Source organism: Saprolegnia parasitica (genome assembly GCF_000151545.1).
Source record: "Saprolegnia parasitica CBS 223.65 unplaced genomic scaffold supercont2.9, whole genome shotgun sequence".
Classification (NCBI taxonomy): domain Eukaryota; phylum Oomycota; class Saprolegniomycetes; order Saprolegniales; family Saprolegniaceae; genus Saprolegnia; species Saprolegnia parasitica.
Genome location: NW_012156403.1, coordinates 696,704 through 722,070, shown reverse-complemented (window position 1 = coordinate 722,070; position 25,367 = coordinate 696,704). Strand labels below are relative to the sequence as shown.

At 58.6% G+C, this 25,367-nt stretch overlaps 15 protein-coding genes across 15 annotated transcripts; 10 read left to right on the top strand and 5 right to left on the bottom strand.

The window, feature by feature from the left end:
- Nucleotides 1-177: 177 nt before the first annotated feature.
- Nucleotides 178-598, bottom strand: SPRG_03758 (hypothetical protein; the record flags this gene model as incomplete). Its single annotated transcript, XM_012342327.1, has 2 exons — nucleotides 178-515; nucleotides 560-598. The coding sequence occupies 2 exons, from the start codon at nucleotides 596-598 to the stop codon at nucleotides 198-200; spliced, it is 357 nt and encodes a 118-aa protein (XP_012197717.1). The 3' UTR covers nucleotides 178-197.
- A 982-nt stretch (nucleotides 599-1,580) lies between these two features.
- Nucleotides 1,581-3,275, top strand: SPRG_03757 (hypothetical protein). Its single transcript, XM_012342326.1, has 4 exons — nucleotides 1,581-1,806; nucleotides 1,856-2,860; nucleotides 2,912-3,065; nucleotides 3,121-3,275. Exons 1-4 carry the CDS (start codon nucleotides 1,601-1,603, stop codon nucleotides 3,235-3,237), a joined length of 1,482 nt encoding a protein of 493 aa, XP_012197716.1. The 5' UTR covers nucleotides 1,581-1,600; the 3' UTR covers nucleotides 3,238-3,275.
- SPRG_03756 (hypothetical protein) lies at nucleotides 3,270-4,826 on the bottom strand. The gene is made up of 3 exons (XM_012342325.1): nucleotides 4,215-4,826; nucleotides 3,831-4,161; nucleotides 3,270-3,784 (listed from the first exon to the last, which is right to left on the bottom strand). The coding sequence occupies exons 1-3, from the start codon at nucleotides 4,753-4,755 to the stop codon at nucleotides 3,310-3,312; spliced, it is 1,347 nt and encodes a 448-aa protein (XP_012197715.1). The 5' UTR covers nucleotides 4,756-4,826; the 3' UTR covers nucleotides 3,270-3,309.
- A 648-nt stretch (nucleotides 4,827-5,474) lies between these two features.
- On the top strand, nucleotides 5,475-7,644 carry SPRG_03755 (hypothetical protein; the record flags this gene model as incomplete). The annotated part of the gene is made up of 6 exons (XM_012342324.1): nucleotides 5,475-5,623; nucleotides 5,667-6,434; nucleotides 6,487-6,960; nucleotides 7,009-7,329; nucleotides 7,380-7,491; nucleotides 7,546-7,644. The coding sequence occupies 6 exons, from the start codon at nucleotides 5,475-5,477 to the stop codon at nucleotides 7,642-7,644; spliced, it is 1,923 nt and encodes a 640-aa protein (XP_012197714.1).
- A 406-nt stretch (nucleotides 7,645-8,050) lies between these two features.
- On the top strand, nucleotides 8,051-8,521 carry SPRG_03754 (hypothetical protein). Its single transcript, XM_012342323.1, has one exon. The coding sequence runs from the start codon at nucleotides 8,083-8,085 to the stop codon at nucleotides 8,455-8,457; it is 375 nt and encodes a 124-aa protein (XP_012197713.1). The 5' UTR covers nucleotides 8,051-8,082; the 3' UTR covers nucleotides 8,458-8,521.
- Nucleotides 8,522-8,947: 426 nt separating this feature from the next.
- SPRG_03753 (hypothetical protein) lies at nucleotides 8,948-9,669 on the top strand (the record flags this gene model as incomplete). Its single annotated transcript, XM_012342322.1, has 3 exons — nucleotides 8,948-9,356; nucleotides 9,406-9,473; nucleotides 9,523-9,669. 3 exons carry the CDS (start codon nucleotides 8,948-8,950, stop codon nucleotides 9,667-9,669), a joined length of 624 nt encoding a protein of 207 aa, XP_012197712.1.
- A 2,571-nt stretch (nucleotides 9,670-12,240) lies between these two features.
- On the top strand, nucleotides 12,241-13,467 carry SPRG_03752 (hypothetical protein; the record flags this gene model as incomplete). Its single annotated transcript, XM_012342321.1, has 3 exons — nucleotides 12,241-13,057; nucleotides 13,107-13,168; nucleotides 13,210-13,467. The coding sequence occupies exons 1-3, from the start codon at nucleotides 12,274-12,276 to the stop codon at nucleotides 13,465-13,467; spliced, it is 1,104 nt and encodes a 367-aa protein (XP_012197711.1). The 5' UTR covers nucleotides 12,241-12,273.
- Nucleotides 13,468-14,175: 708 nt separating this feature from the next.
- Nucleotides 14,176-14,893, top strand: SPRG_03751 (hypothetical protein). The gene has a single exon (XM_012342320.1). The coding sequence runs from the start codon at nucleotides 14,180-14,182 to the stop codon at nucleotides 14,813-14,815; it is 636 nt and encodes a 211-aa protein (XP_012197710.1). The 5' UTR covers nucleotides 14,176-14,179; the 3' UTR covers nucleotides 14,816-14,893.
- A 547-nt stretch (nucleotides 14,894-15,440) lies between these two features.
- On the bottom strand, nucleotides 15,441-15,728 carry SPRG_03750 (hypothetical protein; the record flags this gene model as incomplete). Its single annotated transcript, XM_012342319.1, has 2 exons — nucleotides 15,441-15,684; nucleotides 15,712-15,728. The coding sequence occupies 2 exons, from the start codon at nucleotides 15,726-15,728 to the stop codon at nucleotides 15,441-15,443; spliced, it is 261 nt and encodes an 86-aa protein (XP_012197709.1).
- Nucleotides 15,729-16,945: 1,217 nt separating this feature from the next.
- On the top strand, nucleotides 16,946-17,887 carry SPRG_03749 (hypothetical protein; the record flags this gene model as incomplete). Its single annotated transcript, XM_012342318.1, has 1 exon — nucleotides 16,946-17,887. One exon carries the CDS (start codon nucleotides 16,946-16,948, stop codon nucleotides 17,885-17,887), a length of 942 nt encoding a protein of 313 aa, XP_012197708.1.
- A 229-nt stretch (nucleotides 17,888-18,116) lies between these two features.
- On the top strand, nucleotides 18,117-19,510 carry SPRG_03748 (hypothetical protein). Its single transcript, XM_012342317.1, has 7 exons — nucleotides 18,117-18,253; nucleotides 18,296-18,453; nucleotides 18,504-18,595; nucleotides 18,643-18,740; nucleotides 18,787-18,916; nucleotides 18,968-19,154; nucleotides 19,197-19,510. The coding sequence occupies exons 1-7, from the start codon at nucleotides 18,136-18,138 to the stop codon at nucleotides 19,482-19,484; spliced, it is 1,071 nt and encodes a 356-aa protein (XP_012197707.1). The 5' UTR covers nucleotides 18,117-18,135; the 3' UTR covers nucleotides 19,485-19,510.
- A 28-nt stretch (nucleotides 19,511-19,538) lies between these two features.
- On the bottom strand, nucleotides 19,539-20,099 carry SPRG_03747 (hypothetical protein; the record flags this gene model as incomplete). The annotated part of the gene is made up of 1 exon (XM_012342316.1): nucleotides 19,539-20,099. Exon 1 carries the CDS (start codon nucleotides 20,094-20,096, stop codon nucleotides 19,539-19,541), a length of 558 nt encoding a protein of 185 aa, XP_012197706.1. The 5' UTR covers nucleotides 20,097-20,099.
- A 111-nt stretch (nucleotides 20,100-20,210) lies between these two features.
- SPRG_03746 (Ras-like protein ORAB-1) lies at nucleotides 20,211-21,269 on the bottom strand. The gene is made up of 6 exons (XM_012342315.1): nucleotides 21,151-21,269; nucleotides 20,988-21,108; nucleotides 20,898-20,945; nucleotides 20,756-20,851; nucleotides 20,429-20,707; nucleotides 20,211-20,382 (listed from the first exon to the last, which is right to left on the bottom strand). The coding sequence occupies exons 1-6, from the start codon at nucleotides 21,162-21,164 to the stop codon at nucleotides 20,329-20,331; spliced, it is 612 nt and encodes a 203-aa protein (XP_012197705.1). The 5' UTR covers nucleotides 21,165-21,269; the 3' UTR covers nucleotides 20,211-20,328.
- A 1,000-nt stretch (nucleotides 21,270-22,269) lies between these two features.
- On the top strand, nucleotides 22,270-23,336 carry SPRG_03745 (hypothetical protein; the record flags this gene model as incomplete). The annotated part of the gene is made up of 2 exons (XM_012342314.1): nucleotides 22,270-22,419; nucleotides 22,470-23,336. The coding sequence occupies 2 exons, from the start codon at nucleotides 22,270-22,272 to the stop codon at nucleotides 23,334-23,336; spliced, it is 1,017 nt and encodes a 338-aa protein (XP_012197704.1).
- Nucleotides 23,337-23,730: 394 nt separating this feature from the next.
- SPRG_03744 (hypothetical protein) lies at nucleotides 23,731-24,687 on the top strand (the record flags this gene model as incomplete). The annotated part of the gene is made up of 2 exons (XM_012342313.1): nucleotides 23,731-23,889; nucleotides 23,938-24,687. 2 exons carry the CDS (start codon nucleotides 23,731-23,733, stop codon nucleotides 24,685-24,687), a joined length of 909 nt encoding a protein of 302 aa, XP_012197703.1.
- Nucleotides 24,688-25,367: the final 680 nt, after the last annotated feature.

The following is a 25,367-nucleotide window of genomic DNA, read 5'->3' as shown; positions in this document are numbered from 1 at the left end:
TGATGTGTGTGCGTAGATCATCCACGGTCCATCGATCAAGCTAGAGGACGAGGTCTCCGCCATCTCGCTGGACGAAGCCATCATGTGGTCGCGCGTGAATCCGTTCTCGCCGCTTTCGACCGGCGAAAGGCTCTCCGTGTACAGCGAATAGCGTATCACAGAGGATGTTTGGATCTCTGCAGTAGTAGTACGTTGTGTTAGTCGGTTGTGGGGTGCAGCTGCATGTGCATGCGTGCGATCTCATCTTGAATGTCGGCCATCGCGGGGCGTGTCTTGGCCGGCGCACGCTCGTAGGCTTCGAGCGTTCCATGCTCCATGAGCTGTCGGTGGCGTGCTTCGAGGATAGCTTCCATTTGCACGAGCGCTTCGTACGACCGACTCCGGGTTGGGGCTTGGACCAGCGCGCCGTCGGTCGGTACCGCTGGCTCGTCACCAATCGTGTCTGGCTTGGAATCCTCGGGTGGCGCGGGTGCCAGGACAGCTACTTCGCACTGGCACTGCAACTCGGTTTTACGCTACACGACAGGCGTCGTCATTGTGTGCCACGAGATGTACGTACCTCGCTCAGACGGGCCATCAATTCGTCGATCGCGGCCATGCTCATCAAATGCACGGGGCCGTATCGCCCGAGGTCGTCTGCGACCGCCTCCGTCTGCGTGCTTTCGTCTGTGGTTACCGGGCTTGTATCGGCGTGCAGCGGCTGGCGTCGGAACGGATCCATGTCGGGCTCGTACGCTCGCCAGACTTGCTCGGGGGCGGCGCCCGGTCTCTCTTCCTCGCCGCGCTGCCAGGCAACGTTCGTTGCACAGCGCCAAGCTGTCTCTCGCGGCCGCCAGCAGCCGCTGTCTGCCGCCGGTCGCTGTGTGGAGGCGTATGGCTGCGCCGCCACGACGACGCCGCCTGCCGCTCCATCGTTCGTCCAAAGCTGCTTGTCATCCGGATACCGTGCGGGTTTTGGGCCGGATGCGATCTTGCCTCAAGTTGAAGTCGCCTTGCGGGCTTCCTTGTCGGTGGTATCAAGACCCTTGCATGGTCACGCACTACGACTGTAGAAGACGAGCAATATGGCTTTAAGTTCATCTACCAAAGGTCACGAAATGAATCTTGCTGATCCGAACGCAGCCTCGGCAAGGCTAGCGGTCTTGGTCCAACCAAGTCTTGATCTTCATCCGGCGCTGCTCGCAGCAAGCGGGCGCAGTACCGTGATCAGAGGAGGAAGCACCCAAGCCGTAGCGACCAGCTTCGATCCTAGTGAGGCGTTGAGCGCCGCTTCACTCGTTGCCGGGTGCTGGTACAGGCCCGACATCATCATACTCCATGCAGAGTTTGCAAACTATGGGATATCACGATGCGAGTACACTGTTTTGAGAGTCTACTGCAATGGACTCATTCTTGGTCCCTCTCTATTATAGTCATTGCACAAGTTGTCCTAACGTTATTAGAATGTATTACGTACCGGTACTATAGGGTGGCGTTGACGTTGCATGTGTCACAGGACTTGTGGCGGCCCGTTTTTTTGGACGGGGCGCCGCATTTTAGCCAATCGCAGGCGGGGCTCCGGGCGCCAGAGCTTGGTTTCCCCACGTTGGAAGCATCAGCGATGGCGACGCGGTCGGCGTACGACGATGGCCCGCCGGAGCGGGACAACCTGCGCATCGAGCGCGACGTCATGAGCATGCTGCCCTTCTTCGAGTACCTCGTGGACCTCCCGGACGTGAGCCGCAGCGTGCACTACCGGCCCGACTTTGTCGACCTCCTCGACGAGTACGCAGCCTCGCGCCAGACGTCGCCGCAGTTTGCCAACTGGTAGCCGCGCCCATTGCCTGCGCGCGCTTGACCATAGTACGCATCGTAGGTGGTCATGGCTCTCGGACCGCGACGAGGGCTGTCGCATCCTCCTCCACCGCATGCACGAGATGGGCCTCCTCGATGGCGACGGATCGCCATCGCAGCCGTTCAAGTGGAACTTCTCGGCAATCCACCGCGCAATCCAAATGCGTGGAAAGGGCCTTGTGCTCTCGGCGCCGCTGCGCTACAACGACGCTATCAACTACGACGTGGTCATGTACACCAAGTATGCGTTCTCGAGCTTGACCAAGCGGCAGCCCTACTACGTCTCCAAAATCGAGAGCGAGCTGCGCTTCCGCCTCCCCAACTACGTGGACGCGGACGCGTACATTGCGGCGCTGCTCCAGCAGATGGAGCGCCACCCAGAGATCGAGCTCGTCTCGGACCACCAAGGGCAAATGATCTTTCGGTTACGCAGCAACGGGTACGTCAAGCCGCCGCTGCCCTTCCAGGCCGCCGCCGCCAACTACATCAACGAAGCCCTCGATGTACTCCAGCGAGACGACATGTACCCGATCACACACATCCTCGAGATGGTCCGAAACTCGCGCCTCGAGGGCTGCGCCCAAGACGCCTACATTGCCCGCGTCCTCGACCGCTTCCGCCGCGACGGCCGCTTCCAGTTTGTGGACGGGCCGACCTTCGAGCGCAGTTACTTTACCTTTGCGCGGCGCCAAGGCTTTGAGACACCGACAGCGTCACTGCTGCCCACGCCAGGACCGACTACCAAGACCAGCGACAGCGGGCTGCGAGACCGCCTCCCCAAAGGTCCGCTCGCGGTGCCAAAGGCGATCGACGGCTTTACCGCGCTTGCCCTCGAGCTGCTGCAGTATGTGCCGATGTTTGCGGTCTCGTTTCTGTTTGAAGAAACCAAGTCGTGCGTACCACTCCAGTGGACCCACGACCGCTACATCCACCAAGTCGTCCAGGGTATGAAGCAGAACCCGCAGCTGCATTTTGAGGTGGACGAGAAGGGCCGCGCGTACTTTTGCAAAGCCAGCGCAGCTCCGAGGTACGTACAACCGTCGTCGACGAGCAGAGATACACGGGTGGTGATGCGTAGACCGGCTTTGTTGGAGCCGCCGCCCAAGAAGATCAAGCGTTCGGTGCCTACTGTGAGCGCTACCATGGCGTGGACCGAGCCGCGGCTTGTGCTCTTTCCGACCGACGTCACGCCACGCCCCATGCACCTCGAGACGGACGAAAGCCAGCTCCAGGTACAGCTCTACACCTCCAACTGGACAAGTCTAAGCAGCCGCCGTGCGTGGATAGGCCCGTCGCAAGGCACTGGTCGAGGCCGGCACACCACCCAACGACGGCGTCGAGGACGGTGTCCGAAAACAACGCGTGGTGCCACCGCGGATTCCCTTGGATCTCGCAAACGAGTAACTCGAATCCACTGTATCGGGTGCTGCATCCATCTCCAATCAAAAAGCTTCGTTGTCTGTAACTCACTGCTCGCTACGCATGGGCGACGCTCGCATAGTCGGCGTGCTTCGACTGCATCAGCAACGCATCGCCGCGCGTCGACGTCTTCTCGTGCTGCACCGCGGCGTCGTACGCAACGAGCATGACAATACTCAAAGCACAGAGCACGACGTCCATCCAAAAGACAGGCGTAAACGTTGCAAAGGCTGCTGGCAGCATCGGCATGATGATGCGCGACACCGAGGCCGCCGAGCCCAAGATGCCCATCCACTTGCCTTGCTGGCGCGTCCCGAGGATCTTGGAGAAGGCCGAGACGCACACCGCGGTCGTAATGGGACTACCCACGCTCCAGAGGAAGAAGACGCCCGTCCAGAGCTCCGTGTACGTCGGTGTCGCGTGCAGCGCCAGAATCAAGTTGCCAAGACCGAGGCCCGCAAAGCCAATCACGAGCAGCTTGACGTCCGAGATGACGTGGTGCCAGATCTCAATGGCCACGTACGCCAGCAGCCTAATGCGATATCATGAGGTGACTGGTCGAGAGATCGTCTCGATACCCAAGGAGACCGAGGTTGAACTGGAACGTCGACGCGGCGACGATCACATTCTCGTGCGAGTCGCCCGTCACTTGCACGAACAGCGGGACGTTGATCGTCTCGTAGATCGAGAGCACGCCGCGCGCGACGACGTTGAGCATGATGAAGAGGACAACCCCGGCGTACACAAGCGTGTCCGAGAGCACGAATGCGTCCATGGGCGACGATGTCTTCTTCTGTGTCTCGTCGACCGCGGCTTCCGGCGCGTCCTGGACGCCGATCGAGTCGTCGTAGATGCACAACATGAGCACGATTGTGACCAAGTTCAAGAGCACGAGCAGCAGTCCCGGCGCTAGCACCAAAGACGTTAGCGGCCATGTAGCAAGCGAGGTCATGTCTTCTTACCTGTGAGCTCGTTGAGCGGAAGACCCAGGATGTGGTAGTCGATGCCCGTCATGAAGCCGTCGAGGCCGGGCGTGAGCGCATAGCCAAAGTACACGGAGATCGCGAGGATCGTCAGGTATTTGAGCCGAACGTCGACGGTCGTCATGGCGGCGACGTTGGACCGACACACGCTGAGGTTGCCGGAGCTCACGCCGACGAAGAAGCGGCTGATGATGAGCGCACGCGTGCTCGGGACAAAGTAGACAATGTTGCCGGCGAAGCCAATGATGGCCGACGCAATGTACACGGCGCGGAACGAGTGCTTGTCGCAGAGATAGCCAAAGACCGTCGATGAAATGAGGCGACCGACGCTGTAGACGGAGGTTAAAAGGCCCATCTCGTAGAGACCGCCGCCAAGCGACTGGCAGTAGAGGAAGAGCGTCGGCATGACGATGCCCCGCGACGACTCGGCGATGAAGATGACAAAGTTGATGAGCGCAAGCTGCGTCCACCACTGGGTGACGCGCGGGACGTAGTACTCGCTTGCGGGAATGGTCTTCATGCGTGTGAGCTTGTGTAGTACGTGGCACAACGGCGACTGCGATCCGAGGTCCGAGCGGCTCGGTGCAAAGTTGAAGTCATCCGCGGATTGCCGGTTTTTATGGCCTGTCCCGCGTGTCGCAGCGTATCGATGTCGCCTCGCCGCGTCGCCGCAGAGAGGCGGCTTGTTACACGGCGTGGCGTGCGGCGCTGCGTCCCACGCGGTGCATCCTGAAGGGTCCGTGGCGATGCGGACCGGCATGGCGTTGCCGTGCGTGGCGCTGGCCCGGCCTGTTGCTTGCGCCGAGAACGCGCGATTCCAACGACGTCGTGCTGCTGCTGTAATGGCGCGAAATTGGAGCGTGTCCCTGGAGAAGACCAAGGTGCGAATGAGCTAGGGTCCATAAACAGGACCCGTGGATTGAGCGTGCGACGGCAACTTGCGACGGCGTGTTCACACGTAGAGGCTCGCCTCCTGCGACGAGTACGAAGTGGTCGTCAGCGCAGAGGCTGCGACTCGGCTACTGCTGGGCTATGTAATAGTACTTGTTGCAGTTGGGAGCCTTGCGCCTTGGTTCTGTAGAGCCACGGCGGCAAGTCGAGGAAAGGGTCAAGTCAACCGTTGGAAAGGCCAGATCACTCTATTTCGGTGCTTCTTACACTATCAATAGGTCATCGCCCAAGCAACAAGCTACACGGAGAATGGCAACCGACCACCTCGTCAAGCACGAGCACGTGAGGATGCCCCGCGACGTCCTCGAAGAGCTCGTCTTCCTCGAGTTCCTCTGCGACTGGCGCCGCCTCGAGACTGTCGTCACCAAGGCCGACCTCGTCGATCTCCTCAACGTCTACGAGGCGTCGGTCCGCTGCTCGCCGCAATTCGAGACCTGGTACCAACGCCTCCATGACCGTCTCAACCTCAAGCGCCGTTAGGTGGCGTCTCCTACGTGACAAGAGCGACGGGAGCAGCCTCGTGGCGAGCCGGCTCAAGGTCAGGGGTATCCTGCAAGGCGATGGCGATGCGCGCAACCCGTACATGTGGCACCGCCGCGCACTCGAGAAGGAGACGCAAATGCAGTCGACGCGCTCGCACACTAAAGACGTCACCAAGACGCTCCAGGTCCGGCTCGTCTACGCCGACGCGTTTCAGTTTGACGTCCGGAAGTGGACCCAAGTCGCGATTCATGTGCTGCGGACGCAGCCCACGTGGATGACGACCAACCTCTTTGGCCAGGCCAAGACGATGGTGTCCCAGAACGTCGAGCCGAAAGCCTATGCGACCGCGATCGTCGAGGCCATGAAGCTCGACCCGCGCATGGTCTATTCGCTCGACAAGAAGAGCCGGGGCGTCTTTGCCCGCGCCAACGGCGCGTACGAAGCCAGCATGGCGCTCTCGCTCGACGCCGCGGTTGTCAAGTTTACGGCCATGGCACAGGCGACGCTGCAGCACGTGTCGTGGTTCCCCGTGGCGACGATCCTCGCCGAGGCCCGGCGCCGGCGCGGGTTTCCTTGCCTCCGCTACAAGGCCAAGAAGGCTGTCGAGTCGCCCGAAGAAGCCGCCGACGACGCATTCGCGCAGAGCGTTGCGGAAGCCATGCGCCGGAATCCGAGCCTCGCGTTCGTCCAAGGCCAGGTCCAAGGCCACGAGTGGAGCGACGGCTACTTTACGTTGCCGCATGAAGCACCACGTGCACCGGCCGCGTACGTTCTCTTGGCCCGTCGTATGCATTTTGCAACGGACGCTGCGTGGTAGGTCGCTTCGCGTCGCAGTCAACGCCGACAAGGCTCTCCGACGCATGACAAGAATCATTTTGACGGACCTGGAGCTCCACGCGTCCTTTCCGTTGCAGCGCATCCGAGTCGAGGCGTGCCCGCCGGGCTGGAGTGCCGACGGGATCTACGCCTACCTCGTCAAGCGTCTCTGCCTTGACGACCGACTGCATCTCAATGGCGATCACTTTGTGCGTGCTGTCAAGCTCGACGTCGCGAGTGCCGCAAGCTACCTCTTGGCGGACGTGCTGGAAAAGCTGGCGACGCAGCCGACGGTATCGTATGCGTACATTGCAGCGAAAGCTGCCAAGCTGCAGCCCGAAGGCCTCGTGACGCTTGACGAGTACGTCGGTGGCATCATCGACCGCCTGCGCGCTGACGACCGCGTTCTCTACGGTGCGGACGCGCTCGGGCGCGGCAACTTTGGCCTTGCAAACAACCCGCGCCTCCAGCTCTTGTACGCGTTTCTCAACTAGTTCCAAGGTGCTAACCCATGTGTACTTAGACCGTTTACCGACGGCGATGCTGCCTTTCTCGCCAAAGCCGAGGCGCCGACACCCGCTCGTCACGTGCCACGCGCCATTGTCACTCGATGCATTCGCATTGCACGTGATCACTGGAACGACCCGCTAGCAAGTGATACCATTTTTGGCGTGCGTGAGATTCTGGCCGCAGCACAGCTGGATCCGGATGCTGGCGATGTGGATGGCCTCGTGCGCGCAATGGTGGAGACGGACACGCGACTGCGCTTTGTACCGCACAGCATGAGCGAGGTCGTGCTCGATGGCGGGTTTGCGCTGGCCATACAGGAGAAGCGGAAGCGCTCGTACGTACACGGCATCATCATGGTCTCTTCTTTGACGATGCGCCGTGTAGAGGCAGAGGCGATGTTCACCCCCACATCGACTGGTATACCCCCCATGCGATCGCACTGCCAGACGACATCAGCCAAGAGCGCGCCGAAGCGACCCCCGAGGTCGACGTGCAGGTTGGTCGTGTCGAGCAGTACATGCTGCAGAATAGATATCTCAAATGGGCGTAGGAGCAGCGGATGTGGCGTCCCGAGGCTGCATACACCCCTGACGACAACGTCCGTTCGGAGCCAGTCCAGATCCCACTACGCATTCTGCGCTTCGAGTAGTTGCAGTGTGTTTCATCGTACTGTGAGCCAAGATTGTCATAACTGGTCGCTGTGAATCGGGTCGGCCATGCAATCATCAGAGCTATCTCGGAGAGGGATTCTTTGGCCTTGGTTGATTAGCCCTATCCCTCGTCCTCTGCCTGGGAGAGGACGGCGCAGGTTGTGATGTATTGGAGCGTACGAGATACCCGTATTCTTGGCGGTGCGCTTGCGCGGACGAGGTCCTCTGATAGAGACGCGTTGGCGGAGGCACTCAGCCCCATGCTCTCTCGTCGTTGGTGGTTCCGGCGGCTGATTGTCTCTTATAAACAAACGGTTTCGGAAATCGAGTCGGGTAAGGACACCGGAAGACGGTTATCGAAGTGTCCACGTCGAAGTTTTATCGGGCGCGAAGTTTGAAGGCAAAAATAGGTTGACGGCCGACGAAGCAGCCGCAGCATGCCATCCCGCACCCGTGCCTATAGCTCGGCGAGCGAGGCCGCCCTGCAGAGCCTTAACAACTTGCAGCTGGCGATCGCCAAGCTCGAGCGCCGCGTCAAGGAGATCGAGTGGCAAGTCGCCGTGCACAACGCGACGGCGAACGTCCCAAAGAAGGAGCTCGTCGAGTCCAAGGACGCGATCGCGCAAATGTGCGGGAGCCTCGATAAGCTTCAGTTCAACGGCGTCGATGGCATCATCACAGCCGACTTGGTCACGGGCAAAGCCGACATTCGCGACCAGCGCAAGCTGCTCAACAAGCAATGCGAGTCGATTCGGACCACGATGCTTTCGCTGCACGCGCAGCTCACGAGCCACGTCGCCGCGACTGTGTAGTAATGGTAGCATCTAGATATGATGCTCCGGAACGACGTCTCAATTGTATTCAATGGCGTGTCAATGTCCTAGCCCCGGACAGGGTTACCCAAAGACCTGCAGCGGACGCGAATACCGAGAAAGGGCAGCTCTGGCGCCGGGCGTGCTGCCATCCGTCACACAAATCCTGTGAACGCAACCTCCAATCCATCGCTGCTCGCGGTGCTGCCACGTGGGTACACGCATGCTGCTGGTGCTGGTATCTTTGACGGCGGTGAATTCTTGCTGCGTGCGGTCGTCGGATCGTCTTGCCCGCTGGAGCTGGCGCCGCCAAGGAGCTCGCGGACGTTGGGTTGTGCAGGGACGTGTCCTACATGCCGTGCGTTATGGCGTGGGTACATGGCGTATCGGGGTTTAACGTGACTTTAACGCGTCCCTTGGTTGTTGTCACGTGCTGGATTCACGAACTTTGACTTCGAAAAACGCTGCCGACCGTTGCCGCGGTCGATCGATGGAGACGGACCTCATGGCGCTGCAGACCCCGAAGGAACACGACGCATCGGTGCCGACGGACGACGACCATGCGGTGGCCATCCTCGACGACCGTCGGCCTGGCGGCTGTTGCTTTAGCGCCGGCCAAACCCACTACCTCTTCCACCGCGGTGCCACGGCGACTGCGTTTCCGAGCGTGTGCCATGTCGGGCCCAACTGGCCATGCATGACGTTTACATTTGCACTCATCTTGGCGCCGTCGTTCATCTGCTCGCTCGACCGCAACATCGCGCCATGGGTCATCGCCGTCTTGGTGCTCTCGGTCGTGCTCACGTTCATTTCGTTTGCCATGGTGGCGTGCAGCGATCCCGGCATCATCCGCGAAGACCATGTCAATCCCGCCGGTGGCGACGAAGGCGTGCTCTGCGGTACACTGCCCTCGTCGTCTTCCTTCTTCATAAGCTCACAGCGCTGTAGCCCACTGCCGCATTCGCCGTCCTGCCGACGCCGTCCACTGCTACGAGTGTGACGTGTGCATCGACGGGGTATCTATTACACGCGTGGTCGACAAGTACTCATTGCCGATCTATGTAGCTCGACCATCACTGCCCGTGGACCGGTAAATGCATCGGAAAGCGCACGCTCAAGTGGTTCTACCTCTTTCTGACCACGATCACGCTCCACTTGACGTTCAGCATCAGCGTGCTCGTGTACTACATTATCAGAGGCACCAACAAGTGACTTCTACTGCGTGAGGGCCGTGTGATGAGGTTAGATGGAGCCCAGAGGAGCGTATAGTCGAAGTTAGTGGTTACATAGATTCATGTAAATGTACTCTTAGCAGAGTTGGGCGATGGCAACGGCCGCGACGACAATGCCGCTCGCGAAGAGGGTGGACGCGCTCGACGGAGCCGGCGTCGTCGTGGGGGCAGCAGTCTTGGGCGCACGCGTGGTCGTCGTCGTCGACGAACCGCTGCCCGAGCCAGGCGCAGCCGTCAATATTTATATTCGGATCTTGGCTCTTCTATCATCTTAATACCTCTGAAGAAGGACCTGGTCGGTATACGCCTGGCAGGGAGGAAGACCAGATGGGTGCAGATTCAAGCCACACGGTGCGTTCTGAGCGGAAAATCACTTGAAGGTTGTATGGAGGCGCTACACCCACGCACAAATTTGCCGCCGCCCGACCAAGGGCCAGATGGACACTCGCCAGAATCCTACCACAAGTGAGGTCAAAGGGCGCGCGCCTCCGTAGAAGTCTTCCATCGCGCGGGCCACGTTCTTATTGAAGCCTGCCGGCCTCATACCCACCGACGCGCCGACGTGCCAGATCGATAGCAGCGGAGGAGGACGGAGCGGCGGATCAGAAAGGCCCGATGGCGTTACGTCGCATGTTCGCACTCCGACCTCCTCGCTGCCGCCACACGACGCGCGGAAGCAGGCCTCTGCACGGCAGAGTCTCAAGAGGCTTGGAGCAAGTAGTTTCTATGGCACTGACTTCAGAGCCACGCGCCAATCGAGGTATCGCAACGAGCACGGGGCTGCGCAGAGCATATGAGGTGCAAGGCGAGTGGCAGAGTGACGGCAGGCGACGCTCGCCCAGCGGCCAAGGCGCTGCGCCATGCTCGCATTACACAGAGTATTACGACCGCCACAAGTGATTGTGACACCAACAACATTGGCCGCGGCTCCTGGTGTCGCAGCGCCCCGCCACGAGGGCCTTACCGTAGGCCTAAGGGCTAGATTTTTAGGCTATTCTTCTAGCCTAGAGTGTTTGGTTTCACGTCAGCTAGGGGTGGCGTATCCGGATACCGGTATTTCAAACAAGCTACGCTACCCTCGATGGTAGCCTCGCTGTACTCTGCTGGTACTATTAGTACCTCCATGCCAACGACGACGGGGCAGACTGTCAGCTACGACTGCTGCCGTGAGTATTAGTAGAAGTGGACGGTGCGCCGAGGCCAAACGCCTGGGATACGCAGATACCGTTATACGTTGCACGCGTGTCCGTGTCAATGCAATTGTATCGTGCTCTTCCATTCACTCGACTCATTCGACGCTCATTGCGATCTGACATGAAGAAGAATGCTGGATCTGGGTTTTGACGGGAAGCCTGTCGTCCTTTACCGCTTGTGTAGCTAGGCGCAGCGGTTCGAGGCCCTCTGTGTCGAGCGATGCACGGTCACGTCGTCGACTTGGTGGTTGCTTAGTTCGACGGCATTTTTCATTTAGCTGGCATTTGCGATCCATCGTGTTTACCGCCAAGCAGGTACAGTGACCATCGATTAGCTACGGAATGAAGAAGACAACCGACAACGACCTGGTGGTGGAGCTCCTTCGCCCTCGTTGTTGCAATTGTGGATCGCTAGGACTGCACCGAGCGCTCTATAAAATGATCAAAAATCCTCTACCTTCAACTCCCTCCTTCTGCTCTTAAAGTAAGTAGCCAGCGCTGGCAGATTCACGCATGGCCTCGGTTGTCGGGTGTATATACTTTCTTGATCCGCCACTCTGCCATTGTCTCTGCCGAGAAGTCATTTGCGATGCGTGCGCGAGCCATTGCCTCCTCTACATGTCTTGCACGTCGACGGCGTTGCCTAGTCTTTGGCAGCCGTGACTGCCGCGATCGACCTCAAGTATCGAGAGTGATTTGCGCCGCGATTGCAGCGCCTTCTGTAGTGACAGGACATTTTGGTGGCCCAGCGGGAACGCTACTGCAGAGTGAAATGTGTAAGCCTAGGCAACCACGAGGGTGACGGACTGCGTAGCATCCGTGCTACAACCCATGGAAGCTATGTACACTGTTGCGTTGCACTCGCGTTTCGAGGCACTCCATGTATCTGGTATCCATGTAGGATCTCTGTGCTTCGTCCTCGGTGGCATGCGAACAACTGCATCTTGTGCCTCTCTCTGGGCGTACCGGGACGTGTACATTGTACAGGTAATGCACAGCAATGACCTTGCCGAGACTGCAGCGAGGATCGAACCGCCGCCCGACGACGCCGGCGTGTCCAATTGAAGAAAAATCACTTCAACGTGACGCCCAATTCGAACGGCCCACCTTTGCACTCGGTTGCCTACAAACCTCAAGTGTATTTTCAACGCTCGCCTCGGCGCCGACCTCTACCACTCTTGAAATCTGGTGCTGGCCGCGATCCAGACCGCTTTTGACGAGGCTCCACCAATCATATCACTCGATTGGAACACCAATGCGTCGGATTGGCTAATGGGATACCAGACGAAAAGACGACGTGTAACACACGGCGAGACCGGACGTCTGCAGTGTACCTTGCGTAATGCTGCATTTCACAAGTCCCCTTGCTTGTACTATTGACAATACCAGTCATGACTGCTGCGCGCGACCCATCGCTCATCTCGATCACGCCGGTCCCGGCCGACGCCGACTCGACGCCTGCCATGCAGCGCATCACCGAGTGGAACCCGCGCTTCGGCGACGACAAGGATCCGGAAGAGGAGCTCAACGAGCAGCTCGCCAAGCGCAAGAAGATTTTGACGCTCTTGGGCGCCGGTGTCCTTGTCGTCGGCGCTTGCATCGGCGTCGTCGTGGGTGCTAGCTCGGGCACGTCGGCGGCTGATACGAGCAGCGGCTACGTTGCCAACAGCACGCCAGCGCCTACGGTTCCGGGCGAAGTCGCTGTCGGCTCGACCGGCACGACGACGTCCGAGAACCTGACGCCTGTCGACAACGGCCACTTGGACTCGGATCTGACCGCGGGCTCGCTCAGCAACTTTACGCTCATTAGCCACAACTTGACCGAAACGACCGAGGTCACGCCTGAGCCGACGACCGAGGTGCCGACGCCGTCGCCGACTCCGGAACCGACGCCGGAACCGACACCAGCGCCGACGCCCGCCCCGACGCCTGCCCCGACGCCGGCGCCGACGCCCGCCCCGACGCCGGCGCCGACGACGAAGGCGCCCTTCAACAAAGGCTCGCTCCGCTTCTACAACAACTGTGGCAAGCGCATCGAAATGATGTACACGTTCCGTCGCGGCAAGTCCCACAGCGACTACTACCAGTGGATGGACGCGGGCTCGTCCTTCGACGTTCAAAGCGACCAGTTTGACGGGTCGACGTTCCGCATTGGCCGGTCCCCCGAGGCTACGCGTACGATCTTCACAACTTTTTATCGATGTCTCACCGACAAACTCTGTAGTCTTTGAGGCCTCGCGCGACAATGGCAAGCTCTGGCACGACATTAGCGTGATCCCGCCGGACGTATGTGGCAGCATGCAACGCCGAGACTCATCCTTCTGTAGTGCGGCAACGGTCGCTCGTGGGAAGAGTGCTCCAAGGGCGGCAAGGTCAAGGGTTTTAACGTCGCTGTGAGCGTCGAGCGCCAGGACTTGGTGCCAGTGGGTGCCTACAACTGCCCCAAGCTGCTCAACTGCCAGTGGGAAAAATGCGCGGAGGCCTACTTGTTTCCGTTCGATGACATCCACACCAAGAGCTGCAGCAAGGACGAAGCGCTCCTTATCACGTGGTGCGCGAGCCCCCACCCCGCGACGCAGATGTAAATCCGATACACGAGTTCTAGTCGATTGCAGACCGAGTAAAGGAGAACTCATCGTTCGGTGCGTTAACCAGCCATGCATTTTAAAAAAGTTTGTGTATCAAAAACGTATCCTGGATTCTTGTGCCGCCACGTCATGTTGAAGTGGACAGGCGGTTACGAGATTGCAGACGGCGACGAAGAACCATTGTTCGTGCGAAGCGAACGAAGCGTCGCATGCAAAGCTCTTGCCTCGGACTCGACCAAGATCGGCTACCTTGTCCGCTGCTATTAGCTTGCACTCACATTTCGACCACCGCCGACGTAGTAGCTTGGGTGAAGCAGCGTTATCATATCAAATCCACAGGATTGAAGCAGGATATCCTGTTGTTCTCTAGCATACGAACAGAAAATGTGCAAACGAAGCAGCATACAAAGAGCCATTGACAAATCTCGAAGGAGAGAAGGATCATGCAAGCACCTCAATATTTTCACAGAAGATGATGCGGAAACCGACGGCGACACACATGTTGATGGGGATACAACCGTTCTTCTGGGAGCGTCCTCGGCCATCAAATACTGAAGCTTAGTGACTGAAGTTATGGCCTTGGCGACAGAACGAGGCCATACAGCGAATGGCACATGCAGCTAGGATACGGTCGAATTCGAACAAATGCATCGAGGAGGTTGGCGCTCTCCCGTTGATGTCTCACTTCTCAACCGTCCACTCCAGCCCGATGCAGCTCCTTGCCCTTGGCGCCCTTATTGTTGCGGCTGCGGCACAGAGCTCCGACAACACGACCAGCTGCCCTCTGCAATTCACGAGCGCGTGCGCGTCGTCGACGCAGTGCGGCAAGCTCAACGGTTTCCAGCTCGAGTGTCAGGCGTACGGTTCGGTGAAGCAGTGCCGCTGCTCCAAGGCCGACGTCAACTGTCAGAACGCGACCAACATCCCGGATACAGTGCCCCAGTTTGGCCTGTGCACGGGCGGGAAGCAGTGTGCTGACACGGGCTTCAAAGCCCTCGATACGCCCGTGCGCGTCTGCAGCGAGCCGTTGGCGTGCGTGCCCCAGATCACGGCCGGGAACGAAGTCCAGTCGATCTGCCACACGTGCAGCAGCTGCAAGCAGCAAAACAAACCCGACTCGACCGGCAAGCTGGTCTTCAACTGCACGGCCATTTGCCCGGCGGGCCAGGGCGACCCGGTGATCACGATTGCCCCAACGACGTCGCCGACAACGGGCTCCAAGAACAAGACGGCGTCTGGCAGCAACGCTGTCGGCGACTCGAGCACCAACAAGCCGTCGGGCGCATCCAAGATTTTTGCCGGCGCCGCGTCGCTCGTTTTTGTCGGGCTCTCAATGCTCTTGTAGTTGATCTGTCTTGCGAGAGTTGATGTATGCTGTTCATTTACCCACTTCAAACCTGAACTAACAAACGTTCGTACCACATGTGTGTGCTGTCCCCGTATCTGTCACTTCCTCCTCCTTTGTGCTCGTCATGCCGTACCCCCGCGGAACGATCTCGGCCTTTGTGGGTGCGACGACTTGATTTAATTGGAGTTTACATCTAGAAAAATGCTACCCTGCTGCACTACTGTACCCGTGATCGTGGAGGGCCGTTTCCAAGCAGTGGAAGAGGTTTTCCGCGCAAGGACGAACGATCTAGAAATCCGGCTCCAAGATCGCATTCGTTACAAGATCCAAAATCGAAGCGCAGAGCACACGAGCTCGAGCCATCTCCAAATTGGTAGCGTCAGTCAAATAGCTAACCCGCCTCGCCCACCACAGGCATGGCGGACACCAACACGGTTGTTGCCCCCAAGTAGTTTTGTCTTGATTGAGAAAAAAAAGATCGTTCTCGCACCAAACCCTAGTAAAGACCAAGCTACGAGCGATCGCTGTCGTATCAGTTCTACTGTGAAGCGACCTACGTATATTCGCATTCGCCATTACACTGCATGTAGCACGGGTCGATATGTGGGGCAAACGAGCAAGCTCAGCCTTGCACGCCGTAGAGGGTGGCGATACCCGCCGCATGCAATCGAAGCTGCTCAAACTCGACCGGTCTGTGCTCTTGGAGGCACGCGACGCAGTTGTAGCATTTGTCTTCGTTGGCGATGCGGACGTACTTGATGATCTTCTTGTCGCCAGCGACGTCGTAGAAGGCGTAGAGGTTGCACACGGAGTTGTGCCAGTTGAAGAAGGTGTATTGGTTAGGCGGCAAGGGGTTCTTGCACGAGCTGCACAGGACTCCGTTGGCTTCGGACGACTGGCTGGTGCCCATCTTGTCGCTGGTCGGATAGGAAGAGTTTTTGGAAATGACTTGGAGGAATGAACGCGCTTCCACAGCCTGCTGCACTTACCGGGCACTTTCCCGTCCAGTGCCTACAGTACCGGCAAGTGCCGGTGAACGCATGTCATCTCTATTTTCTTTGAATGAAGAAATTGAACGCGTTTGTTGGAGCAGCGAACGTGGATGGGTAGTCGGTGCAGTAATCGAGTGCTTGCCGGGGAGCGAGAACTTCTCGTAAGCGGTTTAGGCACTGGTCTCACCCACATGTTGACCTGCACGTAGAGCTGCCTTGAGCTCTTTCTGACTCGATGACATAGGCGTCCTTCTGCATACCGGTGGTATCGGTACATGTACGATGCTAACGATATCTCGCGTGGCGAGCCTAAACTAGCTGATTGAGGCCCTTCTGAAGCAAAAATAGCTGTCTTGATGTTTTCCGAGCAAGTTGAAGTTTTGCGTGGTTGCAGGCGATTGTTGCGGTGGACCGGTATGGCGGGTGATTGTAACGATCATTTCGGGGTTGTGATTGTAGTGTGATTGTAGGGTGATGGACAATGACTCCCATCGTATGGATACCATGGGCCATGGACCATGGTGGATAGAAGATACGGGTCGTCGATAGCTCGATTCCAGATCCAGTTGAGCGTCCATGCGGCGCAGGGCGATCCAAATTGGGTTGCTCGGGGCGGATCGAAAAAACGGGCGACAGCGACGTCTTCCTTCACGGGTGGGAAGGTGGTTGGGCAACGACCTCGCTCAGCGGGTCGCAGTATTATTCTTGAGCGTGTTCGTGTGAGAAATTCCTAGCAGACGACGCAGCTGCCGGAAGCCGTCAAGGCTTGCCACGATCATCCGCATCAGGGCCCACGTGCCACAGATAAGCTTCGCAGATGTGCACTACAAGAGGATCGGGAGCACGATGAGCAAACCACCTTCATCTCTGCCGTGCGTCGTCACCTTTAGTGCTGGCGAGGCAGTCGGAGAGATTGTCGGAGTGGCTGGTCATGCATGAAGGTTGGCGTTGCTATCATTTTCCAAAGGTTTGATTCGATCAAAACTCGTGAAAGCACACTGCCACCAGGAATCCATTTCTGTTTTCTGCTTGTATGGACTGGAAGAAGGTGTGCAAAGTGCCGCAAGCCGCGCCGGGGTATGGTGCCAGGCCCGCCCACGTCGCGGCCCGACACATTAACCAGACACCTCTCGCCATGGTGCAGCGGCTCGCGGCCAAAGGCAAAACGGTGAGCTCGTTCCCGGCCAAGGACGCGTTCCACTATGCCCAAGGCGGTGTCAGAGTTCCGAGCGCAGCCAACGCCAAGCTCTTTTCCGCGGACGCATTTTGCGCATATGGCATCACCGCCTCGAAAGCCGCCGCAAAGGAGTTGCTCACGCAATACCCCGACCCAAGCCAGTGGACGGTCGCCATCCTCGCCGAATACAAGGTCGACTTCTTCATCACGAAAGACGTCGTGTACATACAAGGCATGAAAAACTTTACTGCGTACGGCGTCCCGACGCCTGGTAGCACGCTCATAGGCCAAGACGCGCTCAACCACCTCGGCATCGACCGCTTCTGCGATGCCTCAAGCAGTGCCAAATGGCCGGGCGTCACGAGTGCGACCAAGTACGACATCGTCACCATTAAGAAACAAGAGATGGTCGTCAAGGCGCCCGGGAAGCTGGCCAAGGCCATCTCGTACGGCCTCTTGATTATGTCGCTCGTCGTCGAGACGGCGTACTTTGTCAATGCCTATGCCGCCGCCGAGTACAAGCTTGACCCGTGCATCGACTTTGGCATCCAAATTAGCGCCACGCTCGGCGGGTTTGCGGCCGCCAACTCTATCGCTGTTTACACCTCGGCCACGCTCGGGTACGGAAAGCTCGTCGCGACCGTCGCGTCGGGCGGTGTCGGCTTTGTAATCGCCGGCGCCGCCATCGGCGCGAAATTTCTCGTCCCGTTGGTTTTGCAGTGGGCGCGGGGGCCACGGACGGTGTACCACTTTTCGCTCGTGGCCGAAGACATGATCGAGATGTACACGGAAGACGAGTTCTTTGATGAGACGAGCGCGGTGTGTGACGTCGACGTCCTGACGGACCAATGCCTCAAGTTCAACGAGGCGGACCTGTACACCCACGACGACTACTTTTGAGGATCGTTCACGGTGAGACTCACATTGATTCCTTACATATATTTCTTTGTCTGACATCCAAGTCATCCGTTTTGCACGTTTCGCCAAAGCACTTTTTTGAGGAACCTGCAAATTCCAGTCACAATTCTGATTTTTGGCTGATTTTTGGCGGAACAGCCCACATACAAACACCAAGGTATTTCGATCGACACGCCAGCTGAAACCAGCCAATCCAAACGCGTGCCAGCATCTGCCGACTTTTCTTGAGCATGCTAGCGCGCTTCCTCCGGGCGACGACCAAGGCGACGGCCAAGCCGACGCGAGCCTTTGGCAATTACTCGGTGCGCGTCGTACAGCCACGCGACGTGACCTTCTACCAGGCCCAAGGTGCGCGCGGTCATGACGCCTCAATCTCATCCTGCGTCCTAGTCGATGCGCCGCTCCATGCTCGCCTCGTCCTCACGACCGCGTGGAGCCTCATTGGCCTCGGCTCGGTCGCCGCCGCGTACCAATTCCTCACGAACCTGCACACGGTGCCCATCTCGGGGCGGACGCAAGTCGTCGTCTTCTCCAACGACGAAATCATCGTACGTCTTTCCATGGCCGTCGACGTGGTCTGAGCCCATGCGCATCGTAGGCCATGGGCACAGAGCACGCCGAAGAAGCGATCAAGGGCGTCACCATCATCCAAGACGGCCCGCGCTACCGCATGGTCAAGGACGTTGCCGTGTACGCGCTTCATAATCTCCGATATACTCGACTCGACGACGCTGTAGGCGGCTCGTTGTCGTCGCCGAAAAGATCTTCCAGACCAACTACGACTGGAAGGTGTTTCTGATCGACGACCCGAACGTCAATGCGTGCTGCTACTCGGGTACCGACGCCTTGCCTTCTACATGTCGATGTGCAGAACGCACTAGGTGGCATCATCTTTGTCAACACGGGCCTCCTCAACGCCATCGACAAGTTTGTCGAGGACGGTCACTGCAAGAACAAGTACAACGCGCTCGCCACCGTCGTGGGCCACGAGATTGGCCATGCCGTCGCCAAGTCTCTCTTGTCCTCTCTCTTATCGCAAGCGCCTCACTGTCGTTTTGCTAGGCACACCCCCGAGATGCTGAGCTTCCTCCCGCTCCTCATTCTGGTCGCCCTCTTTGGCCTTGACAACAAGTTCGTCCCGACGCTCTTCGAGTACGCACTCCAGCTGCCGTTCAGCCGCATGCACGAGAGCGAGGCCGACCACATTGGGCTCATGCTCATGGCCGCCGCCTGCTACGACCCGACCGAGGTAAACTTGCGTGGATCGGACAAGGCACGGAGCTGCATCTAGGCGGCATCTGTCTGGCGCGGCATGAAGGCGCTCAAGGGCGAGAACGGTGATGTGCCCGAGTTCATGTCGACGCACCCGGCGGACGAGCGCCGGGAGCAGAACCTGCGCGACTGGGTCGACCAGGCGGTCGCGTACCAAAAGACAGCGAGCTGGTGCTCCGACATGCAAGACCGCGTGTCCGAAATCATCTTTCAACGCGTGCGCCAGCGCCAGGCGACGGTCAACACGACGCATGCGGCCGAGATGAAGGCCATCTTGGACAAGATGCAAACCGAGCCGCAGCAGTAACATTACCATACGCGCTTGCATCTCCTTTCATTGTCGTAAAGGAGTCGTGTTACATTAGTTGGTCCATTGGCCAGTCTCCATGTACTTGTATACGGAGCTTTGCGTGCTCACGGGCTTGACCTTTTCCTGGAACTTGCCGACGCGGATCTCCTTAAGAAGCACGTCGGATGCCTCTTTAAAGGCCTTCTCGAGTGTCTCGACCATGTCTGTGTGCGCGAGCTTCTGGCCCTCGAGCTCTTCCCACGTCCAGCTGGCCTTACGCTTGAGCGGGTTCACGCGCTCGGACGCGAGGAGCTCTTCGTCCGCCTTTTCCATCTCCGGGTCTTCGCGCGTCCGGAGCAAGAGCGGGATATCGGCGGGGTTGGGCGTCGACATGCGGGGCATGCACACAAAGTGGTGCATGCTCTCGGGCAGCTCCTCGTCGTCCTTGAGCGTCATGATGTTTTCGAGCTGCTTGGAGATGACCTGGAATTGGCTTAAAAAGTACGGCCATTGCGTCAGCGGGTACCACGCGAGGCGCGACTCGAGCTGCGTGATCGTATGGCGGAGGTGGTCGGCGCGGCTACGGATCGACTGCAGCGCGCGGTCCTTCTCGCTGTTGGCGTTCGACATGCCAGCCGCAAAAATATATAATAAAAATAAACGTATGCCACAAACAAACCACCGTCTGGGTGTTGTTTGTGGCATCCGTGCCGCATTTAAAAATACATGCCGAAAACAAACACGGCGAGCTTGAAGGGGCGGCGCCGCTTCATGATTACCAAGATGCACTTGGCTCAATTACTTAAGGTCAAAATGAAAGCTAAGGCGCAACATGCAGGTGTCGTCGTCGCGATGGACCACGTTAATTGCAGCCGCAGTTGCTCGAGCCCGACGACGGCTTGTTGTCGTTTGTGAGCTATGATGAGGTTGTGGGCGATGAGAGAGGTGGCGTCGAGATGTACCTGGGTGCCACGCGGGTTTTGCGCATTCCCGACAAGCTCGCGGATCGTAATGAGCTCCGAGGCCATCGTCAAGAAGGCTTCCTCGACGTTCTGGGCGTTCTTCGCACTTGTCTCCAAGAACGGAATCGCGAGGCTGTCGGCAAACGCCTTGGCCGTCTCGTACGACACGACTTTTCGGCTCGTGATATCGCTCTTGTTGCCGACCAAGAGCTTGCACGTGCCCTCGCTCGCGTACCGGTTAACCTCATTAAGCCAGTCGTTCACGTGGTCGAAAGACTCCTAGCACTCTATGAGCGGCGAAAGGTCATGCCATCCAGAATCGCGTACTTGGCTCGTCACGTCGTACACCATGATGATACCGTCCGCGCCCCGGTAGTATGCGCTCGTGATGGTGCGGAAGCGCTCTTGACCGGCCGTGTCCCACTACAGAGAGGTGTGAGGCTCGAGGCGCGACGGGTCGGCAACATACAATCTGCAACTTGACCGTCTTCTTGTCGATCTTGACGGTGCGGAAGCGCTACAGCCCGCTATAAGCGATGGAAACGCGCACGTGACGTACAAAGTCGACGCCAATCGTCGTGATGTAGCTCTCTGTGAACGCGTCGTCGGCGAAACGCAGGAGGAGGCACGACTTGCCGACGCCCGAGTCGCCAATGAGCACGAGCTTGAAGAGGTGGTCGCTACGCCATGCTGAGCCTCGGCTACATCACGACGGTACGTACTAGTCGCGGGCCATGTCTCGTCGCTGGTCGTCGGAAGGGCAGGTGGTCGGGCTGTACACGGACGTCGGGGGGCCGGCTGCGTCGTGTGCGTCCCAAGGAGCAACCGAGAATATGTGATCGTGCATGCAATTAAATTCACTTTTCTACCTCTACAATTCCTTTTTCGTACTACTTCACTTGCTATTGGTATCGTAATTAAAATGTCGCGCATAAAATACACGAACGGCGGAACCTTGGCAAGTTCCGGATATGGCGGCCACAATCGGCGGCAGTCGCTCCATCGCCGGCAGCGTCGACCGGCCTGCTCGCAAGACCGACGCCCATGCCATGTGCAGCCATGCAAAATGGACTGCGCAGATGGCCCTGGGTGGGTCAAGCCGACGCATGCTCTTGCTGGCCAAGGCTAACCTAGGCTAGCCAATGCGAGCTACTAGTTAAATGCGATTTGTTCGGGTTGTCCGCTCGATGCCATCCTTGCAGACTTCGGCTCCAACCATCATGACAGCGTTGGTGTGTAGTACCGGTACCGGTATGCGGGCGCTGTGGCAAGCAGCAGTGGCGGCCTGTTGCCTGCGCCCGCAAATGATCGCACCTTGTGCTGTTGTTGCAAATCCGAGGCCTGCACTGTACGACGACTGACCACCATGCATTGTAGCGCTGGTACCCATGAGATCGAGGGCAGCGTCGGCCGCGTCAATGGCCGGAGCGGTGTCGTCGTTGGCAGTAATCGGAGCCGTGGGGCCAGCGACCATTACGGCGTGGCGCCGTCTACCTGTGAGCAAGGCTTGCAGCGACAATTGTTTTTCATACAATGCTATTGTTATTCATTTCACTGGTTGTCATATTGAAATTGAATGCACTTAAGAACGTACGTATATTAAAACGGTTTAGAGCCCCGATCTTCGATACTTGACCCCACCAAGGACTTATTTTATTACTATCCCCGCACTTTTAACTCTCATAGAAAGCGATATTAACCTTTAAAAGGTCTTTAAATTCTAATTGCACATACCACTTCAACAACAATGGCGAGATCTGGTCAGACGCAGGCTCTGTCAACGCGCGGTCGCTGCGGCAACCATGCGAGCACACGGAGAACCAAACGACAATTGATTCGTCATGCGTCGATCAAGCGTCACGCACGTCTACTGCGCACTGCCACCACCGGTTCTGGCGCGCCTCGCGGACCGGCACCACTGGGTGCACCCGCGCTGCCACGCTTGCAAGGCGTCACTGCTGCTCTTTTGGAAGAAGCGCAACTGCTACATGGTACGACGCTTCCATTCATCTAGGCTAATGATGCTTACGCTTTGTGATAGTGTGGTGAAGTGGTCTGTGTCTCGTGTCGCCAGCACCTCGTTATCGAGCAGCATTCCAACAACAGCTGCACCCTGCACGTGCGCGTCTGCACCGATTGTCACCACACCTACTTCAACGCGCCAGAGCGAGCAGACAATCGTGCATCGCCGCCAGAGACAGTGCCCGTCAAGCCCCGGGAGACAGCCTCGATTGAGCTGCCTGACCTGTCGACGCGGCGCCTGTACCAGCCGCGTACAAACGCACGACCACCCCAGCGCCCAACGCGCAAGTCCGCCTTCGAGTCGCCGCGGCGACAGTCTACTACGCCCAAGAAGCGGGCGTGGCCGTACCATTGGTGCCCGCCACCGATGGTGGTCCACGAAGGCCAGCGGGTGCGCGTGCTCCACGATCTGCGCCTTCTCGACACACCGCCATCCGAGATCTACGACGTGCTCTGCGCCCTCGCCGCAAAGGCGTATGCGTGCCCGATTGCCGGCGTCACCTTTCTCGATGCCAAGCGGCAGTGGTTCAAAGCGCGCGTCGGTCTCAAGCAGTCGGAGATCTCGCGTGACGTGGCACTCTGCGCCCACGCCATTGCGTCGACGGCGCCGCTCGTGGTCCTCGACGCGACGCTCGACGACCGCTTTCGTCAGAACCCGCTTGTGACGGGCCCCGCGAGCTTTCGGTTCTTGGCCAGTGCGCCGGTTTGCGTTACCGGGCACGTTGTCGGCACCGTCATGGTCGCCGACACGCACGTGCGGCCTTTTTGCGACGCGACCGACCTCGTGCAGCTCGCTCAAGCGCTCGAGCGCATCCTGCAAGAGCACGCCGACGCAATGCGGCGTCCAGCAGCGCCCACTAATGGTCTTTGCGCAAGCGGAATATAATGCCACACGTAAAATGCTCGGATGTCATCAAGCCTCGCTCCTGGAATCGGAGGGTGCGCTTGAGCATAAATGAAGAGTTCGTGACTGCTACACGCATCCAGCACGCCGTCGCTCTTACTCGTCGGCGGCGTCGTTTGTCTGTGGAAGATCGCAATACTAATAGTATGACGTCATCAACAACGAATGCCTCGTGGCAGCCTCCGAGAGCCCTGTCGTTTGTCGTCGCCAACGAGTTGCGCTCTCCGCGTCTCAAGTGGGACGCGGAACGATACCCGAGGTGCGCGCTCTTTCTGCTCGTGTCTCTGCACCGTCATCATGGCCTGTCTACGGGATTAGCACCGACGACGACACGACGCGGTGTCGGTCATTTTGCATCTGACGCTCTGCCTCGGCCATGGCGTTGCCCGTGAGCATTGTGCGTGCTGGCGTCGAAGCCTCGGTGGTCGACCGCCTCTCGCGCCCGATTAAAGACGTCGCTTGGCGTCACAGCGACGACTGCGCTGTCTGCGCCAAAGCGTTTACTGGCTTTCGACACCCGCACGTCTGCCACTTGGTACGTTTCGCTCGTGCCAAGAGCATCTCATGGACGATAGCGATCTAGTGTGCTAGCGTCATCTGCGGCGCGTGTACCGAGCGCGTCTCGGTCGAGCGTCCAAGTGCCCGAAAGCAACGCGCCGACGCGACAGCGCTGCATGCGCGTGTCTGTAAAGACTGCTTCTTCCGCACCTTCCGCGGACGACGCAAGTCGATCGCAAGTACCGAGGCGCGCATTGAGCTCTCGAGCGGCGCCAACCGGCCGTACTACTACCCAGACGCCAACCTCCAGTTTACTGGTACGTTGCGGCTTCCACCACGCATCGTGCTCGAGGCAAATGCCGCAAGCCCGTTGGCAACGGATCGCCCGGACGTCTGCACCCTCGCTGCCTACGACGAGCTCGAGACCCAGCGGGAAGAGCGCCTCGACATTCTCGTGGCGCTCGCACGCAGTGCGTACAACTGCCCCATTGCGATCGTTGCGCGCCTCGACAGAACGCGCGGGATGCTCACGGTCCAAGCACGCAACGGGTGGCACGTCGAGAGGTTTGAGGCCGAGAGCATGCTTGGCCAGGACGCGCTCGACGACGTCATTGTGCTCTTAAACGCGCCGCGCGACGGCTACGCTTCCCACCCGTTCGTGCGTGGGCCGCCGTACCTTCGCTTCTATGCCTCGGCGCCCATCTATAGCTCGTCGACCGTTCAAGCTGTCGTGGGTCTGATCTTTGTTGCGGACACGCTGCCTCGCCAGCGATGCGACGCCACTCGGCTTGTCAACCTCGCCAAAATCGCCGCTCCCATCGTAGCGGTCATGTAAATGCGCCTCGTGTGTAATGTGATATCGCTGTCTATTTGTCGAATTGTCGAATTTCCAATTTTACATTTGTCATATTGTCCAATTGTAAAACTGTCATGTGCATCTCGGACAACAACCTGTCTTGAAATTGGCGTAGGATTGCATTCTTGGACAGTTTCATGACGTGGCACCTTGTCCGTTCACCGAGAGCTGTAACCGCTCTCGAACAACCGGCGACCTGTAATTTTAGGACGTGCCGTCGGCCTTTCTCAGTCGTACGATGGCGACTGCGCTCAAGGTCGCGCCTTGTCGTCGCACCACGCGCGACGTTCACATCGTTCTCTGGTGCCTCGTGCTTCTAATGCACATGGCCACGTGCGGATTTGCCGTCACGATGACGTATGCCCACCAGTACCTCCAGCACGCCACGGGCGGCTACAACTACGTGCGCGTGCTCAAACTGCTGCAGCCCGTGACGGTGACCGTCGCTGTCTACGCTGCGATCGCGCTTCTGCATTGCCTGCAACTTGTACGCATGTGCATCTGGCTCGTCCGACCGCCGATACCCACGACCAAGCATTCGTCGTGCGGCGGTCCAATCGTGCGCGCGATGCGCCGGACGCTGCGCCTCTTTAGCACCCGGGGACCGTACTACGAGCTCAACGCTCGCCATCAAGCACGTCGTCCTCGCTGCGTCCCAG

Excerpts from the sequence above, each read along its gene's own strand:
- SPRG_03757 (XM_012342326.1), top strand. The coding sequence starts at position 1,601 with ATGGCGACGCGGTCGGCGTACGACGATGGCCCGCCGGAGCGGGACAAC. Across the intron at positions 1,807-1,855 it reads TCGCCGCAGTTTGCCAACTG|GTGGTCATGGCTCTCGGACC; the intron begins GTAGCCGCGCCC and ends TACGCATCGTAG. Across the intron at positions 3,066-3,120 it reads CGGACGAAAGCCAGCTCCAG|GCCCGTCGCAAGGCACTGGT; the intron begins GTACAGCTCTAC and ends GTGCGTGGATAG.
- SPRG_03756 (XM_012342325.1), bottom strand. The coding sequence starts at position 4,755 with ATGAAGACCATTCCCGCAAGCGAGTACTACGTCCCGCGCGTCACCCAG. Across the intron at positions 4,162-4,214 it reads TCCGCTCAACGAGCTCACAG|CGCCGGGACTGCTGCTCGTG; the intron begins GTAAGAAGACAT and ends CTTTGGTGCTAG. Across the intron at positions 3,785-3,830 it reads TTCAACCTCGGTCTCCTTGG|GCTGCTGGCGTACGTGGCCA; the intron begins GTATCGAGACGA and ends ATATCGCATTAG.
- SPRG_03754 (XM_012342323.1), top strand. The coding sequence starts at position 8,083 with ATGCCATCCCGCACCCGTGCCTATAGCTCGGCGAGCGAGGCCGCCCTG.
- SPRG_03751 (XM_012342320.1), top strand. The coding sequence starts at position 14,180 with ATGCAGCTCCTTGCCCTTGGCGCCCTTATTGTTGCGGCTGCGGCACAG.
- SPRG_03748 (XM_012342317.1), top strand. The coding sequence starts at position 18,136 with ATGCTAGCGCGCTTCCTCCGGGCGACGACCAAGGCGACGGCCAAGCCG. Across the intron at positions 18,254-18,295 it reads GACCTTCTACCAGGCCCAAG|TCGATGCGCCGCTCCATGCT; the intron begins GTGCGCGCGGTC and ends CCTGCGTCCTAG. Across the intron at positions 18,454-18,503 it reads TCTCCAACGACGAAATCATC|GCCATGGGCACAGAGCACGC; the intron begins GTACGTCTTTCC and ends TGCGCATCGTAG.
- SPRG_03746 (XM_012342315.1), bottom strand. Across the intron at positions 20,946-20,987 it reads CGACGATTGGCGTCGACTTT|CGCTTCCGCACCGTCAAGAT; the intron begins GTACGTCACGTG and ends AGCGGGCTGTAG. Across the intron at positions 20,383-20,428 it reads AAAACCCGCGTGGCACCCAG|CTCACAAACGACAACAAGCC; the intron begins GTACATCTCGAC and ends ACCTCATCATAG.